The sequence below is a fragment of the Hypanus sabinus genome, chromosome 2 (assembly GCF_030144855.1).
Source record: "Hypanus sabinus isolate sHypSab1 chromosome 2, sHypSab1.hap1, whole genome shotgun sequence".
NCBI classification, from domain to species: Eukaryota; Metazoa; Chordata; class Chondrichthyes; order Myliobatiformes; family Dasyatidae; genus Hypanus; species Hypanus sabinus.
The window spans coordinates 157,440,531-157,460,348 of record NC_082707.1 but is presented as its reverse complement, the minus strand read 5'-3'; the positions used below and the strand labels follow the sequence as shown (position 1 = coordinate 157,460,348).

The 19,818-nt window shown below is 42.6% G+C and overlaps 2 protein-coding genes across 3 annotated transcripts in view; one reads left to right on the top strand and one right to left on the bottom strand.

The window, feature by feature from the left end:
- The window catches only part of atg14 (autophagy related 14), a 50,058-nt gene extending 34,693 nt beyond the window's left edge, over window positions 1-15,365 (bottom strand). The window contains exon 1 of the mRNA XM_059957541.1: window positions 15,064-15,365. Within this exon, the coding sequence (XP_059813524.1) occupies window positions 15,064-15,263 (200 nt within the window). The 5' untranslated portion in view covers window positions 15,264-15,365. The remainder of the gene's footprint in view (window positions 1-15,063) is intronic.
- The window catches only part of ktn1 (kinectin 1), a 192,361-nt gene continuing 187,896 nt past the window's right edge, over window positions 15,354-19,818 (top strand). The window contains exon 1 of one of the 2 annotated variants that reach the window (XM_059957483.1): window positions 15,354-15,490. The gene's annotated coding sequence lies outside the window, so the exon portion shown is untranslated. The remainder of the gene's footprint in view (window positions 15,491-19,818) is intronic. The other variant, XM_059957473.1, reaches the window with a different exon arrangement.

Below are 19,818 nucleotides of genomic sequence, written 5' to 3'. Positions count from 1 at the left end.
CGTAAGGCATGACCTGCCTTTGACAAAGCCATGCTGACTATTCCTAATCATATTATATCTCTCCATATGTTTCTAAATCCTGCCTCTCAACTTACCAACTACTGAAGTAAGACTCACTGGTCTATAATTTCCTGGGCTATCTCCACTCCCTTTCTTGAATAAGGGAACAACATCCACAACCCTTCAATTCTCCAGAACCTCTCCCGTCTCCAATGCTGATTAAAGATCAATGCCAGAGGCTCAGTAATCTCCTAACTCGCCTCCCACAGTAGCCTGGGGTACACCTTGTCCGGTCCTGGTGACTTACCTAACTTGATGCTTTCCAAAAGCTCTACCACATCCTCTTTCTTAATAACTACATGCTCAAACTTTTCAGTCCACTGTAAGTCATCTCTATAATCACCAAGATCCTTTTCCGTAGTGAATAGTGAAGCAAAGTATTCATTAAGTACCTCTGCTGTCTCCTCTGGTTCTAAACACACATTTCCACTGTCACACTTGATAGGTCCTATTCTCTCACGTCTTTTCCTCTTGCTCTTCACATACTTGTAGAATGCCTTGGGGTTTTCCTTAATCCTGCCCACCAAATTCTTCTCATGACCCCTTCTGGATCTCCTAATTTCATTCTTAAGCTCCTTCCTGCTAGCCTTATAATCTTTCAGATTCCTATCATTACCTAGTTTTTTTTTAACCTTTTGTAAGCTTTTCTTCTTGACTAGATTTACAAGAGCCTTTGTACACCATGGTTCCTGCACCCTACTATCCTTTCCCTGTCTCACTGAAAATTCAGAATTCCACACAAATATCCCCTGAACATTTGCCACATTTCTTCCGTACATTTCCCTGATCTATTTCCAATTTATGCTTCCAAGTTCCTGCCTGATAGCCTCATATTTCCCCTTACTCCAATTAAACACTTTACTAACTTGTCGGTTCCTATCCTTATCCAAAACCATGGTAAGGAAATAGAATTGTGATCACTATTTCCAAAATGCTCTCCCAGAGAGATCATTCACTTGACAGGGTTCATTTCCCAGTAACAGGTCAAGTACAGCCTCTTCTCTTGTAGGCTTATCTACATATTGTGTCAAGAAAACTTCCTGAACACATCTAACAAACTTCACCCCATCTAAACCCCTTATTCTAGCGAGAGACCAAACAATATTTGGGAAATTAGAATCTCCCACCATGACAACCCTGTTATTATTACTCTTTTCCAGAATATCTCTCCCTATCTGCTCCTCGATGTCCCTGTTACTATTGGGTGGTCTATAAAAAACATCCAGTAGAGTTACTGACCTCTTCCTGTTCCTAGATCAATTTGATTCACATTTGTACTCTGTTCTAAAACCAGATTTGTATTATATATTGCAAAACACAGAGCAGTGAATGATGATACTTAAGGCCAGTTGGCACTTTCGTTGCTTTGTTTAATTGTAAAATGTCTAAAATACAGTCTTATTGATGCATTCCTATAAAGGCATGTAGAGATTAGCAATAATTGCTTTTATTGGCCAAGACATCCCTGTATTGAGTAATTCTTTAACAATCAATTATTTGACCATACAGAGATCCTGTGGTCAAATCAACATGTACAAACAAGCTGGATGAACTCAGCAGGTCGGGCAGCATCTGTTGAAATGAGCAGTCAACATTTCGGGCCGAAACCCTTTATCAGGACTGAAGGAGGAGGGGGCAGGGGCCCTGTAAAGAAAGTGGGGGGAGGGTGAAAGGTGCCAGGTGAAAAACCGATCAAAGGAAAGATCAAGGGGTGGGGGAGGGGAAGCAGGGAGGGGATAGGCCAAAGAGGTGAAAGAAGGAATGTAAGGGGAAAGCACTATGGGTAGTAGAAAAAGGCAGAATCATGAGAGAGGTGATAGGCAGCTGGAGGAGGAGGCAGAGTGAAAGTGGGATGGGGAAGAGAGAGGGAGGGAATTACCGGAAGTTGGAGAATTCAATGTTCATGCCAAGGGGCTGGAGACTACCCAGATGGTATATGAGGTGTTGCTCCTCCAACCTGAGTTTGGCCTCATCATGGCAGTGGAGGAGGCCATGTATGGACATATCCCAATGGGAATGTGAAGCAGAGTTGAAGTGGGTGGCAACTGGGAGATCCTGTCTGTTGTGGCGGACAGAGCGGAGGTGCTCGACAAAGCAGTCCCCCAATCTGCATCGGGTCTCACCGATGTAGAGGAGGCAGCACTGGGAGCACCGGATGCAATAGATGACCCCAACAGACTCAAAAGTGAAGTACTGCCTCACCTGGAAGGACTGTTTGGGGCCCTGAATGGTGGTAAGAGAGGAGGTGTAGGGACAGGTGTAGCACTTACTCTTGCAGGGATAAGTACCAGGTAGGTGATCTGTGGGGAGGGACGTGTGGACCAGGCAGTCACGGAGGGAATGATCCCTGCGAAAAGCAGAGAGGGGTAGAGGGAAAGATGTGCTTGGTGGTGGGGTCCTGTTGAAGGTGTCGGAAGTTGCGGAGGATAATATGCTGGATCCGGAGGCTGGTGGGGTGGTAGGTGAGGACAAGGGGAACATGATCCCTGTTGTGATGACGGGAGGATGGGCTGAGGGCCAATTTGCGGGAAACCATAATTCTTAAAGAAAGAGGACATTTGAGATGTTCTGGAACGGAAAGCCTCATCCTGGGAGCAGATGCGGCGGAGACTGGGAATAGGGGAATAGCATTTTTACATTTGGCAGGATGGGAAGAGGTACAATCAAGGTAGTTATGGACCCTCCCCCACCTTCTTTATAGTGCCCCTGCTCCTCCTCCTTCAGTCCTGTTGAAGGGTCTCAGCCTGAAACAGTGACTGCTTATTCCAACAGATGCTGCCCGACCTGCTGAGTTCATCCAGCTTGTTTGTATGTACTGTATGATGCAAGATGGCAGCAAAGACCTCTCCTTCCACCTTTCAAATCTACTCCTCTGCTTTTTATCCGTCCAGTCCTGCCAAAGGGTTTTGGCCCAAAACATCCACTGTATTTTTTTCCCATAGATGCTCCCCTTAAACTTGACCAGTTCTGTTTCCCTCTTTCTTTTTAATTTTACTGGGTTCAGGGAAATATTACCCTGTAACATCTTTTTGAAAAGTGAACGATATCACATGGACTATTAGTAAAATAATATCCAAGAGTACAGAAAATTTGCTAGTAGTCTTGGGTGTGTCAAATTAAAGATGTTTTACTATAAAATTCAAGTTGGGTTTATTTGCAGGTAGAGTCAGTGGAGAGGAAGGCAAATGCAATGTTAGCATTCATTTTAAGAGCACTAGAATATAAAAACAACTATGAAATGTTGAGGTTTAATAAAGCACTGGTGAGACCTCACTTGGAGCATTGAGAGTAGTTTTGGGCCTCTATCTAAGAAAGGATGTGCTGACATTGGAGTGGATTCAAGGGATGGTCACGAAAATGATTCTAGGATTTAAAGGTTTGTCATATGAGCAGCGTTTGACGATTCCGGGTCTCTGCTCACTGGAATTCAGAAGAATGAAGGGTGACCTCATTACAGCTTATCAAATATTGAATGGCCTCGACAGAGTAGATGTGGAGAGGTGTCCTCCTTTTAGAATGGAATTGAGGAGTAATTTGAGGATTTTGTTGCCCGAGGCAGCTGTAAAGGCCAAAATCATTGGGTATATTTAAGGCAAAGGTTAATAGGTTCTTGATTAGTCAGAGCATGAAGGGATATAGGGTCAAAGCAGGAGATTGGGGCTGAAGGAAAAAATGGATCAACCATGATGTAATGGTTTCATGGACCAATGACCTAATTCTGTTCCTATATCTTATGGTCTAATATTTAAAATACTGTATACAACACCAAAGACATTGCAGAAGAGATTTTCAGAGGAATTTCCAGAGAAGTTGAAATAGAATTATGTGAAGAACACAACTCTACAAATAAGCCCAAAAAAGATGTGTGTATAAAATTACAAGTGTCCTTAAAAACTGAATGGGAAGGACATTTTCCCATGACAGACAAGTTGCAGAGATTTGACTTAACTGGTGGTAGGTTTAGCAGGAAGTTCAGTAAGCAGTTACCTCATGCAAAGAACACAAGTAACCATCATCACATTTGAAAAGGCAGTGGGATAAACATTTGAAAAACTACCTTTGAGGCTATGGACCAAAAACAGGAAAATAAGTGTAAATTAGAGCTGCAGTTCTGACAGGTAAAGACACTCATTCCCAAGCCTTCACCTGCTGCAAGTTTCTAAATTTGTATCAAATTATAGTTGATTGGATGGATTTACAAAATTCTGTCAACAGGAGCTATTTAAAATATAGAAGGGTGAAGGAGACTGCACTTGACTTCACTCAATTACTTGAGCTGAAGAGCACAAGAAGTACAAACACTGGATTAAACCATTATGGAAAGCAGTCCTTTCTAAATGATGGACTTTTTGTAAATCATACTGTTTGCTAAATTCCAATGAATGATGAATCCATTCATGGTTTGGACAGAAACTGTCTGATGCAAGATATCAGTGCTTTATAGGACCACTCAACCTTCTAAAAGAAAACTGACTGCTTAATGGGGGTCTGAAAGCAATTTTCAGATTACATTCCTACCCATTCCACTTGAGACACCAAAGTTTTTAATCATTTGTCGTCTTCACAAAAAGATTACATTGACCCATGTGGGTAGAGGGCTCGTGTTTTCCGAACAACTAAAATAATACAGCTAGCCAGCAACACTTTTCTATTATCTTTTACATAAGTAGTTTAAACTAATTCGGAGCAGCAAACAAAATATTGGGAGAACACAATGGATCAGGTAACACCTGAAACGATAAATGGACAGTCAACATTTTGGTTTGAGACCCTTCACCTGGACTGTTAAGTCAGACCAAGATTTGATCATAATCTTCAGCAAACTCTGGAGTCTCCCGTGATTGTGTAAGTTTCTGCCAAGTGTTTCTTTTCTTCTATATCCCAAATTCATGCCATTTGATTAAGTTATTATAAACTGCATGTGAGTACAGGTAAGTATCAAAAGAAGCAGAAGAGAAGATGAAAGGTATGTGAGAAAGGTAACAATGGTGGATTAAGAGAAAATGAAAATGAAAATGAAACTAATGAAAATGCTCTATTTAGAACTGGCCAGAGCCAAAGAAGATTCTTCTGTATCTTAAAGCATTTCACTTTAGGAGGGACAAACCTATGGAGTGTGCTTAACACAAATTATTTCCTATTCCCTAAATATAACTTTAATATTCCTGAACTTATATCTTATATGTGTCCAAATGCATTGCTTAAGGGTGGGGGTGGTTTAAAGTGGTTACTATTTTGTAAACCTCTAGTGTAATTTTCCTAGCCATTTCATGAAAGACTGACTTGTTAAACAAAAGTTAAGTCAACTGTAGGAAAATAAACAAGTTTAAATACAGATTAAAACCTATAGCCAACACCTTATTACATCTTTTTCTTTTTGGCTTTCTGCTTTTGTTAGCTCAAACTTTCATCTTCTCTGAAAATTCATTTTCAATGATATTTCTCATATTTTGTGCAAACTTTATAGCAAAACGTGTTAGATATTAAGATAAATTATTTTCTACAAGTTGTTAAAGTGATGATATGATTTACCACTAATGACAGGCTCTAGTATGTCTGCGACACACCGATGACAACATTGCTGCTCCTTCCTGAACTCTCATCACCTTTGCCACCAACTTCCACAGTGCCCTTCAATTCATCTGGACACCACTTGCTATTCCAAATGTGTCTGTATCACTCACAGGAGACAGATTTGCCATTAGTATCTTCCATAAGTACACAGTTGTGTGAAAATGACAACACAGGTCTTTTCCTTTATTGGCTACAGTATTGAATACAGGAAATCAGAATCAGGTTTACTATAACTGGCAAGTGTTGTGAAATTTGTTAACTTAGCAGCAGCAGTTCAATGCAATACATAATCTAGAAGAAAAATATAAGTAGATCAATTACAAGTAAGTATATTTTGAATACATTAAAATTGTGCAAAAAACCCCCAGAAATAATATATTTTAAGAAGTGAGGTTGTGTTCAGGGGTTCAATGTCCACTTAGGAATTGGATGGCAGAGGGAAGAAGCTGTTCCTGAATAGCTGAGTTTGTGCCTTCAGGCTCCTGTACCTCCTACCTGATGGTAACAGTGAGAAATGGGCATGCCCTGGGTGCCAGAGGTCATTAATGAGGAACTGTCTTTCTGAGGCACCACTCCTTGAAGATGTCCTGTTTACTTTGTAGGCTAGTACCCAAGATGGAGCAGACTAAATTTACTAAACCCTCTGCAGCTTCTTTTGGTCCTGTGCTGTAGCCCCTCTCCCCCATACCAGACAGTGATGCAGCCTGTCAGAATGCTCACACAGTACATCTACAGAAGTTTTTGAGTACATTTGTTGACATACCAAATCTCTTCAAACTCCTAATGAAGTATATGGGAAATGGGATGTCATGCTATACAAAATGTTGGTTAGACCACACCTGGAGTATTTTGTGCAGTTATCATAGAGATGTTATAGGAAGGATGTGATTAAGCTAGACAGGGTGTAGAAAAGGTTCACAATGATCATGCCTGGGCTGGTGGGATTGAATCACAAATAGATTAGATAAACTAGGACAGTTATTCCCAGAGCAAAAGAGGCTAAATTGTGACCTTATAGAGGTTTTCCATCACACCCACAACTTGAGCCTGGTAGTGGTTTTGGGGAATTGGGAGACAGGATTCCTAGCCTCTGAACTGCTCATGGCCATAGTGTGTTTATGGCTACCCTAATTCAGTTTCTGGTCAATGGTAATCCCCAGGTTTTGATGCTGAGGGATTCATGGATAGTATTACAGAATCATAGAAAACTTACAGCATAATACAGGCCCTTCGGCCCACAATGCTGTGCTGAACATGTACTTACTTTAGAAATTACCCTGTGTTGCCCATAGCCCTCTATTTTTTGAAGCTCCATGTACCTATCCAAGGGTCTCTTAAAAGACCCTACTGCATCTGCCTCCACCACTGTCTATTTCACACACTCACCACTCCCTGCGTAAAAAACTTACCCCTGACATCTCCACTGTATCTGCTTCCAAGCACCTTAAGATTGTGCCCTCTTGTGTTACCCATTTCAGCCCTGGGAAAAAAGCCTGACTATCCACACAATCACTGCCTCTCATCATCTTATACACCTCTATCAGGTCACCTCTCATCCTCCGTCACTCCAAGGAGAAAAGGCCAATTTCACTCAACCTACTCTCATTGAATATCAGGGGGTGATTGGTAGATATTGCTATTGCATGGCATTGTATTGCAGATGTTACTTGCCACTTATCAGCCCAGGTCTGTATATTATCTACGTCCTCCTGCATTTTGATGTGATACAGGGAGGTACAACCACATTTAGAAGGCACTTGGATTGGTAAATGGACAGGAAAGGTTTAGAGCAGAAGTTCCAAATCTTTTTTAATGCCATGGACTCCTACCATTAACCAGGTTCGGAACCCCTGGTTTAAAGGAAGATGAGCCAAATTCAAATAAACGTGATCAGCTTAGACAGAGCATGGATATGTTTCCATGCATTATAACTCTATGAATCTCACTGGCCCTCCGCTTGGCATTGGATCACCTAGACCAGTGGTCCGCGGCCCAGTGGTTGGGGACCACTGACCTAGACAATAGTAATACCAACATCAGGCTGCTGTTCATTGACTACAGCTCAGTATTCAACACCAGCATACCCTGAGTACCAATCAACAAGCTCCAAAACCTGAGACTCTGTACCTCTCTCTGCAAATGGTTCCTTGACTTTCTCACTGGGCAACAACAGTCAGTGCAAATTGGAAATAACATCTCCTCCTCACTGACAATCAACACTGGAACACCTCTAGAACACATGTTTAACCCAGTGCTCTGCACCCTCTCTACACATGTGACTGTGTAGCTAGGCACATCTCAAATGACAACTGTAAATTTGCCAATTACATACCTATTGTTGGCAGAATTTCAGATAGTAAGGAGGTGTACAGGAGTGGGATAGATTAGCTGGTTGAATGGCATCTGTTCTCCATCTACATTAGTCACCAACCTTTTTAAGCCCAAGATCCCCCTACCTCGGCCTTAGTGAAAGGCAAGATTGACTCCAGGTCAATCAGTTACACACATGTGCACCGGGGCAGAAAAGACTGGAACGGAAGTAAAACCCTGCAACCTGTATTGGGAGTATAAAAGTTGCATTGTTTGCTGTGTAACCAAAACTATGTAGTCAGCTTTGTGTTTGCTATTTGCTATGCATGTATCCAATTTAGTAGGAGAATGAAATCTCTGTATTGTCTCTGTACTATTGAACACATCAGTGCCAAATAAGAATGGTGTGTTAATGAGAGGCTAGCTAAGAGATGTAGATTATGTAGTCAGCTTTGTGTTTGCTATTTGCTATGTATGTATCCAATTTAGTGGGAGAATGAAATCTTAAGAATGTAGAAGGTGTTAATGAGAGGTAGCTCAGAGTTGTAGATTAGAACATGATTAAGTCAATGGGTAGAAACAATAGTGGCGGATCTACTTGTGATAGGCAACTGTAGCAACTGTAGACCGATTGGATATGCTAATGCAACTAAACCAGGAGATTGCTATAAAAAATGCTACGTACAAGGATTGGTGGGCAATCAGCAACTAGCTCACTGATTGTCTCAGCTTTGATTTGCAAATTAAAGTTTAACACTTCTTAAAGAATCTTCTGCATCACCTGGTTGTTCATAGGGCACCTATGAACCATGACACCTGGAAGTAGAAATAATGTATAAACACAATGAGTACCCACCTTTTTTTGCACATCGGACCGGTTTAATATTGACTATATTCTTGCGGACCAACTAACCGCGGGGGGGGGGGGGGGGTGTTAAACACGACGGGAATACACCGATACTCGAAGCAGGTTCCTTATGTCCAGTCTATTCTGCAATTCAGTTTTTGCGACTCTATGCACTTTGCTTCTGTCCCGCACTGCTCGCGTTTTTTCCACTGGAAAAACACACAACAGGTTTGTCTTTAAGTGCAGGGTGCTTGGACTCAAGGTGCCGAAGCAGTTTTGAGGGCTTCATTGCCTATTAGACAGCCTCCAGGCCTGAATTTCAGCCTCCCCCACCCACGACCGGCCACACCTGGCCATGAGAGAGGACAAAGTAAGGGCTGGAGGTCCCCGTTCCGGGGCCGCGGTGGTCGCAGTCCGGAGAGAGCGACTGACCAAGTGAGGAGTGCACTAGGATGCACGCCTGCCCCCCGCAGGATCTATCGGCCAACAAAAGTTTGTTTCAGTACATCGCAGCAAGGTAGCTGCTCTGCTACTTACGAAACCCTGAGCCCGAATTAGGTCGTCTGCGAATATTTTAGCACCAGGTTCCCCAAGAACATTCGGTGTGGTAAACAGGTTTAGAGGCGGCGCCCATATGTCCGCGCTCCAGCCCAGTAGCAATGGCACTTCCCGCTGGCCGCACGAGGCCAATCAGCGTTCCCTGGAGCGAGGGTGTCAGTGCGTTTAGGCGACTGATGACCTCGCGTGGGTTCAACCTCAACAGTCGGCATGACAGGGAATAAGGAAAGGTGCAGCTGACTGACATCGTTTCCTCGCGGCCCGGTGGTTGGGGACCACTTAAGTACACTGTGTGGTGCGGGGGAGCTACACGCATGCACACTGGGCAGAAAGAACAGAACTAAAACCCCACAACCCAGAAACAATCTCTCAACAGTATTTGTGTATTTAATTTTCTTTCTTTCTTTCTTTCTTTTTTTTACGGGAAAGTCTCAACGATCGACGGGTTGGCGAGCACTAATCTACATTGTATTCTGTGTTGTGCATTTATTATGTTTATTATGGTAACTAGTCACATAAGTGAGGTCACGGTAAAAGGAAAGGGAGTAAGTTACGTCCTCTTTGTGCTTTGTTTGCAGCTGGAGGCTGAAGGATGTTATATCTTTTGTTGACCACTCAATTACACTCAACTTACACTTGGGTGCTCCTAAGCTGTATCACTTTAAGATTGTAAGTCTGCTAATTGCTAATAAAGGATCAAATACATATCTTTGACTTTTGGAACTCTCATTCGTGGAGCTGAGGGCACGTTATACAAGTACAACAAATCCATGGGGGTCACCAGCAGCTGCAGTTTGGTTTGGTTAGAATTGACCGTTACATTCTGTCAACAAGTTTTTGACAGTCTTACCAAACAAACATCAGCATTCAGATGTGTCTGCGAAATTCCAAGCACCGCAGCCTGGAGCAGGTTGTGGCGAGTAATAACCTTTTGCTGATTTTGAATGATCAGCCCTGCCTGGCCAGTTGGGGACTGTAAACTCCTGAGTGCTATGCTTGCCTAAGGGTTCAGTGCTTGGTTCTGCAGAAAGATTAACCACTTTGAATGTCGCTATATGAATTCAATTGTTGTTGCTTGGTCTGCTCTGTGCACTTGGTAAACAAGTCACACGTCAAGCAGTGACCTCAAAGTCAATTGACAACTTTGAAAAGGACGGTAGTAAATTTGATAAAGAGATTAAAGATTTGCTACAGAATGCTTGGTGGGTGGAAGGTGCTGATGCTTTTTTGTGGAGGTGGGTGTGGGAGGGTCGTTTGTGCATAGGAAGGGAGAGTGGGTGGGGGCTGAGAGGTTCTGATGTTTTATCTGTCATTCATTCTTTGGGGCACACTTCTGTATTCATGGATGTCTGCAAAGAAAAAATAATTTCAGGATGTATATTGTGTACATTTCTTTGATATTAAATGAACTGTTTAATATTAATTAGAAACCTTTCACATGTAGACCAAGATGCTTTACAAGTACAATCTCATTTGGATGATTTAAAAACCCTTTGTGAAGACACTAAGCAACATAACTTACTGTTGCCTTTAATGCTTATCTCTGAGAAAGACAGACTGAAAACTTTGTACATATTGATACACTTATTAACACAGTCACAGTAGAGGCTGGACAATGGTTGAAACAAACACGTGGTTGAAGGTCAAGATGCTGGAAAGCCACAGAGCATGCTGTGACTAGGTATAAAGCTCTTGACTTGCAGGGTGACGTATACCCTGAAGACAGCACGTTTAATGTGTGTGCAGCAGGTTCTATTGCTAGCAGAGTGTCCCATCATGTCACACATTAGAATGGAGGTTCATTTAGCTGAGTTCTGTGCAAGACAACAAATATTGAAGGATAAACAAGCATTGGAAGAAAAGATGGAACAACTTTGGAGAAACCTGGGAGAAAAGATAGAACAGCTTCCGAGAAACCAGGAGCAGATGGATGAGCAGTTTCAGAGAAAGATAGAGCCGCTTAAGTTGCAGGAAGAAAATGCAGCCAAGATGGGCAGTGTTGAAGTGCTGTGGGTGCTCCAGAAGGACAGTTCTATGGTAAAAGATCCTATGCTGATATAACACAGAGAAAATCCAACATACTCGAAGTCAATGTGAATACATTTGTTCCTCAAACGTCTATGAGTCAAGAGTTTGGACCCCAAAGGCAGTTCAGAATATTCACTCTCAGTCTGCTCCAAGGAGGCATTCTGAACCCATGTCATATCCAATAGCACAAGATATTTCTGAGGAAATTAATTTACAGTACGGTGACACTTGTGTTTCAGATGATACACGTCTAAATGCTAAGCTGGAGGCCATACGGATGTGAAAGGAAATAGCAAGCTTAGTGATTCAGCATCAACACATTGCCCTTCTGCCTAAAAGAGAGATTCAAATCTTCACTGGTAAACTACTGCAATACCATTCGTTTACGAGGGCTTTTATGAATAGCATTGAAAGCAAGACTGATGATTATGGTGACAGTCTCAGTTTTCTCAAACAGTTCACTGGAGAGTTTGTCAACAGTTGCCAGCAAGCCAGGCAGGAGCCAGGATATCTAAAGGCTCAAGCTTTATTGCAGGAACACTTTGGTGATGAACATAGTTGCTGTGGTCTACATGGGAAAAGCTCTTTTTTGGCCACATATAAAACCAGAAGTTGTGAAAGCTCTTCGAGGTTACAGTCTTTTTCTAAGAGGCTGTTGCAATGCTATGGAAGATGTGGAGCACATGTGTGAGTTGGACATGCCTGATAATATGAGCATTGCATAAATAAATTGCCCCATAAGCTTAGGGGAAAATGGAGATCGGCGGTCTGTGAACTGCAAGAAAGGCATAACCGTAAAGTTACATTCAATGACACTGGTGATTTTTTTGAAAGGAGAGTAAAGATCGCTACCCACCCAGTGTTTGGGAATGTATATGATACATTATTACACAAGCAGTAAGCAAAGGTGTGAAGAAAACTGGATCACGAATTCATTCTAAAGCTAAAGGAAGCAGTTTTGTTCCTACTGTGGCTATGGCAAAAAGTAAAGCTAAAACTGAGCCCGTAACTAATAAAAAGGTTCATCTGTTTTTCCAGGGTGAACATACTTTGGATTCATGCTCTCAGCTGGAGAAAAAGGTTCATCACAGGAAGATTGCCTTCCTAAAAGAAAATGGTTGTCTGTGTATCAATCTTCAGTGAAGATTGCAGGAAGCATCTTTCATGCGAGGTATGCAATAGCAAGCAACCCAGCATACTTCATACTCACTCTGAAGAAAAGGATGCAGATTCAAATCAAGTCATGAATGAATCAAACACAGCAGGGAATAATGCCCTGGTAACTAATGGCCTTAAGGGAGCTGGTAATCATGATTGTAAATTTCCTATAATTCCAGTTCAGGTGAAGTCTACGAGTAACAAGACAGTGGTTACTTATGCTTTCCTAGATCAAGGAAGTACAACAGTGCACAGAGAGCTTCCTGAACAACCTCAACCTGGCAGGAAAAGGAAAACACATTCTTTTATGCACCATGGGTCAAGGGAAGGTCGTGAGTAGCTATATCATTTAAGAATTGGAAGTGTCTGGCTTAGACAGTGAAAACTACTGAGAATTACCTAACTTCTCTATGCAGGAATGTATGGCTGCCAACAAGGGAAATATTCCTCATCAGAGAGATTTTCAGAAATTGGTCTCACCTAAAGCATATTCATTTACCTAAAGCAATGTGCCTAGTGCATGTGCCTAAAGCAATGGAGCCATTGCAAGCGATTCACAGTGCTAATGATGGACCCGATGAAATCAGAACAATGCCGGGTTGGACTGTTAATGAACCATTGAAAGGAGACCGAGGTGGTGAAAGAGACTACACCAGCCCAGAGCTGACAGGTAATAGGATTTCAGTTTTGAACTTGAATGAGCTTTGGCAGCAGCTGTTTGAGACAGATTTTCCTGAATGCAGTCAAGAGGAACAACCTGGTTTGTCATGATCCAGTATAGTCTACTTACCAGAAAGAAGACATTTTGTGTAAATGTTGAGATTCCATGTCTCCTGTGTCTTGGTAGCATGTAGTTGTAATTATTTTAGTATAATAATTAAGGGGCTGGAATGTAGGAGCCATGTATCTGTTCTCTGTCTGCATCATATTCTGTGTTGTGTGTTTATGTTTATTATGGTAACTAGTCACTTTAGAGGGGGTGTGGTAAAAGTGAAGGGAGTAAGTTACGTATTCTTGTTTTGTTCGTGGCAGTTTGCACCTGGGGGCCAACGTCTGTTCTATATTTTGGTTGTTCACTCAGTTATGCTCAACTTACACTTGGGGACACTTAATCGCTTCAAAGATTGTCTGTTTGCTAATTGCCTATAAAGGATTGAATATATATCTTTGACTTTTGGAACAATCATTATTGGAGCTGAGGGCTTGTTATAAGAGTATAACAAATTCGTGTATGTCACCAGCAGCAGCAATTTGGCTTGCTTAGAATTGACCACTACAATCTTGCACCAACAACCTTGCACTCAATGTCAGCAAGACCAAGAAATTAATTGTGGACTTAAGGAAGGGGAGGTTGAGGAAACACACACCAGTCCTCATCGAGGAATCAACAGTGGAAAGGGTGAGTAGTTTCAAGTTCCAGGGTGTCAACAACTCTGAAGGTCTATCTTGAGCCCAATATATTGATGCAATTACAAAGAAGGCACAACAGCGGCTATACTTTGTTAGGAGTTTGAGCACACCTGGTATGTCACCAGACTACTGTAAGTTTCTACAGATGTACCATGGGGAGCAGTCTAACTCACTGCATCACCATCTGGTATGGAGAGGCCACTGTGCAAGTTTGGGAAAAGCTGCAAAAACTTGCAAACTCAGCCAGCTTCATTGTGGGTATGAGTCTCCCTAGTATCAAGGACATCTTCAAAAGGCAATGGCTCAAAAAGGCAACATGATTACTGAGGACCCTCCATCACCCAGGATAAGCCCTCTTTCTCATTACTACCATCAAGGGCACACTAGAATCTGAAGGGACACAGTCTTTCAGGAACAGCTTCTTCCCCACTGCCATCAGATTTCCGAATGGAAAATAAACCCATGTACTATCATTTTCTTTCTTTTTTTGCTCTTTTTGCACTCATTTTATATATTACATCTTATATTTTGATTATGTATTCTGCCGCAAAATAACATATACTAGTAATATTGAACCTTATTCTGATTCCGAATCTGACGGTGCCTATTGCGTTAATGTTGGGTTTAACACAGCAAATCGGTTCCAAATTTTTTTTAAATATTAAAATCATAAATTGGAAACGAGACCCGCACAAACATAATATGCACAACATTTCCATTTATTCCCCTTTGAGTCTATTCTTTCTCTATTTGACACCAGCAGTGGATTTAATCTGATATCAAATTACGTCCACGCCAGAGAAAAATAAACAAATTTTAAACTTGAGATTTGAATTAAAAGATTGCAACGTAAATAATAACATTCCACTATCGCCTGGAGTCGACTAGACTCCAAGCGAGAGTGGAGGATAGAAAATAAACGATCACGTTTCTCCGACAGAGGTCAAGGGTAATTTTAAGTATCAAATATCTGATGCAATCCCCAAGGAAATCTGATCGTGCTTTCCTCAGTGCTTCAGCACTCATTAAACTTCGCACCGACGCTGGGTGCGGCCCATCCGCTTCTTGTACTAGCAGTAATGCTGTCGTTTTAAAAATGCATTTCTGGTAAACAATACCTTTCCGAGTTTCTGTTGTCGAAGTAGACGAAATCGCCGGCTAGGATACACTTCGCGCACGTGAGACGCCTCCTGGCTGTGTTGCAGAGCGGACAGCGCTCCACGGCCACATACAATCCCTCGGCATCGTCCACCGAATCCAGCGGCGGTTGATCGCCAACTGCTCCGGCTCTGGGAGCAGCCACAGTGGGAGACGCCATACTGGAAGGTCAGGGTCCTGTCACGTGGTTTTGTTTTACTGCGGGGCGTTGTGGGTAGCCGTTTGCCGTCACGTGTAAGGGAGCGTCCACCAATTGCCATCGGAGTCCCAGAACGAAGGAGGGGATTGGAAGAGTGGACGAGCGGCGACTTCTCAAGGCGAGCTTTCCATCACAGTACCTGGAAGTTCTCGACATCGCTCGAGCGAAGACTTTCTACTCGGACATAGGTAAACTCTTTCATTGCCATTTGTTAAAAAAAATGAATGATCGAATACAGAAAAGTTCCCCCCTTTTTTTTGCAGGGAATACAAATCCTAATTATGGGATGTAAAATTAAATGCTAGAAACTAGTTGGAATGTGAGAGTATTAGGGTCGAGCAGGGGATTATAACACTCCCCAATTACAACTGAAAAATATTCAAATTCTTAAAAATTAGCTCAAAACATGCAGGTGACTACAACAGTTAGGATTTTTTTTTAAATCGCTCTCGCTATTACACTTAACATGTTCCTGATGATGGTGGCTTGATATTTTACCAGCGTGACAAAGCGAGAATTTAAAATATATTAGATGTGCTGCACAATTTACGTGAGTAATAAATCTTATATACCCGGTAGATATATACCCTACAGTATTTATTTCAGAGATTGTTGCCTCCAGATAAATACAATTTATACCAATAGCATTTATAATATCAAATAAATTTAGAGTCCTCTCTCTTGTCATTTCCTGGACAGTCCCACCGCCCTACCCCTTCATTTAGAATCCGGTTTAATTTTACGGGCATATGTCGTGAAATTTGTTGTTTTGCAGCAGGAGTAGAGAAGGGGGATGAGGGATGGGGGTTAGAGATGGCATCTGCTGAAATTCTCTGATGACTCGGCATTGGTTGGGTGTATTAAGAGAGAACAGGAGAATGAACACTGTCCCTGGTGGAGGACTTTGTCAAATGGTGCAAGCTGAATCAGTAAGGCAAAGGAGATGGTGATGGATTTTAGGAAGTCTAAGCCTGCACTGTCCACTGTTATATCGATGGTGAGGACCTACAAGTACCTGGGGGTGAACCTGATGACAGGCTTGAGTGGAGCATCAACACAGAGGCTGTGTACAAGAAGGGCCAGAGTCACCTCAACTTCCTGAGGAGACTGAGGTCCTTTGGGGTATGCAAGCCTCTCCTTCACATGTTCTACCAATTTGTTATGCCAGTACAATTTTCTATGTATGGTGTGCTGAGGCAATGGGATCAACATGGGTGATGCTAGCAGGCTCAATCAACTGATTAGAAAGGCTGACTGTGTTGTAGGAGTCAAACTGGACACACTGGAGGCTGTAGTGGGTCAAAGGACCCTACAGAAAATCCTGACAATTCTGGACAATGTTTCTCACCCTCTTCATGTCACCTTGGCTGAACAGGGGAATAGTTTTAGTAATAGTCTAAGACAACTGTGCTGCTACAAAGATGTCATTCTTACCCTCAGCTATCAGGCTCTATGAGTCAACCTACAGGGAGGGGAGTGTTGACTCCCTCCTGTTTGAGGTAACTTTTTATTCTTTGTTACTTCTAATATTTGTATATCTCTGCACTTGTAATGCTACTATGACACTGTAATTTTCTTTTGAATCAATAAAGTATCAATAAACTACAAATTACTGTAAGTGTATTTAAATAAGAAGGGCAAAAAGAGAGGAAAGAATACTGAGGTGATGTTCATGTGCTCATTGCTCATTCAGAAGTCTGATGGCAGAGTGGAAGAAGTTGTTCTTGAAATACTGGGTGTGTACACCTCTTCCTTGATGATGGCAATGAGAAGTGGGCATGTCTTGGGTGATGGGGGTCCTTAATAATGGATGCTGCCTTTCTGAGGCATTGCCTCGTGAAGGTGTCCTGGATGCTGGCGAGACTAGCATCCATGATGGAGCTGGCCGAGTTCCCAACTTCCTGCAGAGTTCTCTGAACCGGTGCAGCAGCCTCTGCCATACCAGACGGTGGTGCAACCAGTTAGAATGCTCTCCACCACACACCTGAAGAACCTTGAAATTGCCTCTGGTGACATACCTATTCTCCTCAAACTCCTAGTGAAATATAGCTAATATTGTGCCTATTTTGTACAGTAATTGCATCAATATGTTGGGCCCAGGATAACTCCTCAGAGATGTTGACATTCAGGAACTTGAAACTGCTCGCCCTTTCTACTTCTGATCCCTTGATGAGGACTGGTGTGTGTTTCCTCAACTTCCCCTTCCTGAAGTCCACAACCAATTCCTTGGTCTGACTGATGTTGGGTGCAAGGTTGTTGAAACGACACACTCAACCAGCTGATCTAACTTGTTCCTGTACCCTTCCTTGTCACAGTCTGAAATTCTGCCACGATAGTTGTGTTGCCAGCAGATTTATAGATGGTGTTTGAGTTGTGTCTAGCAACACAATTGTGTGTGTAGAGAGAGTAGAGCAATGGGCTAAGCATGCATCCTCGAAGGTCGCCAGTGTCGACTGCCAGCAAGATGTTATTCTAATCACACAGACTGGTCTCCTGGTGAGGAAGTCAAGGATCCAGTTGCAGAGGGAGGTACAGAGGCCCAGGTTTTGAAGCTTGATTAGAAATGAGGGAACGATTGTGTTGAAAATTGAGCTGTAGTCTATGAACAGCAGCCTGACATAGGTAATAATATTGTCCAAGTGATCCAGGGTCAAGTGGAGAGCCAGTGAAATTGCATCTGCTGTAAACCTATAATAGCAATAGGCAAATTGTGAGGATCGAATTACTTGCTTAGGCAGGAGTTGATTCTGGCCATGACCAACCTCTCAAAGCACTTCATCACAATAGAGGAAATCTGCAGATGCTGGAAATTCAAACAACAACACACACAAAATGCTGGTAGAACACAGCAGGCTAGGCAGCATCTATAGGGAGAAGCGCTGTTGACGTTTCGGGCCGAGAACGTCGACAGCGCTTCTCCCTATAGATGCTGCCTAGCCTGCTGTGTTCTACCAGCATTTTGTGTGTGTTGTCATCACAATAGATGTGGGTGCCACTGGGCAGTAGTCGTTGAGCTAACTCATCTTACTCTTTTTTTGTACTTGTATGATGGTCACCATTTTGAAGCAGGTGGGAACTTTTGACTACAGCAGTGAAAAATTAAAGCTGTCCTTGGAACACTCCCACCAGTTTGTTGGCACAGGTTTTCATTGCCTCACCAGGTACACCATCAGGGCCTGATGCCCTGCAAGCGTTCACCCTCTTGAAAGATGTACGGATGTCAGCCTCAGAGATAAATCACAGGGTCACCAGATGCTACAAAGATTCACACGGGTGGAGTTTTATTCTCTCTTTCGAAGCATGCATTAAAAAGTGATGAGCTCATCTGGGAGTGAAGCATCACAGCTATTCATGTTAGGTTTCGTTTTGTAGAAAGTAATGGCCTGCAAACCCTGCCAGAGCTGTTGTGTGTCTGATTCCGTCTCTAACCTCAAAAGGAATTGTTTATTTGCCCTTAAAATAGCCTTCCATTGGTCGTGCCTGGACTTCTTGTACTGTTCTGGATCACAGGTCTAGCTCTCAACAGACCACAATTCTCCTTGTTCATCCACAGCTTTTGGTTTGGGCATGTGCATTATGGTATCAAAGGCACACAGTCATCCACACAAGTCTTGAAGAAGTCAATGACAACTGTAGCATTTTCATTCAATTCCAAAGGTGAATCCCTAAATATTGTCCAGTCCATTGACTCAAAGCAGTCCTATCAGCACTCCTCTGCCTCCCTTGACCATACTTTCATGGTCCTCATCACTGGTGTTGTGGTCTTTAGTCTCTGCTGATACGCTGGGAGTATAAGTACAGCCAGGTGATCAGAATTTCCAGAGTGAGAGCGTGGGATTGCATGCTGACAGTTCTTTAAGGCATTTATCTGTCAGAAGCTTGCTAATACAGTATTAGTACATAAAAATCAAAACTAAATATAACTTACATTGAAACGAGGCACCTAAACAATCCCGAGATATCATGGCTCATTATTCAGTTAATTCAACACAGACATGAACCTTTTTAAGCATGGTGAATAAAGCTCTCGGCGGGGGGGGGGGGGGGGGGGGGGAGAGAGAGATGTAGTGAAGGGAGAATGTCTGGGGTAGCAAGGGTCTTTGATTACACTGGCTGCTTTACCAAGGCAGCAATATAGAGAGTCCATAGAGGAGAGGCTGGTTTCCATAATGTGCTAAGCTTTCTCCACAACACTGCAATTTCTTGCAGTCATGGACAGAGTCATTTTACTAAGCCATGTTGCATCTGGATAGGATGCTCTCCATAGTTTCTAAAGTTGTGGAACAGAGCCTTTGACCAAAATTGTTGCAACTGAAGCCTGAAGCCCTGCTGGTTTTATATCACTTGTGTAAGATGTTGTCACTTTTGGGAAACTGAGCTGATTTTAACTGGAACATTGAGGCTTGGCTTGGCAAGGGTTCACCCATTCTAGAATATTGTTTAAGCCATCCATCTTCCTTCAGGTTGGTGCAATAAGGTGCCTCCCTCAACAACTTTCTCCAACTACTCACTGCTA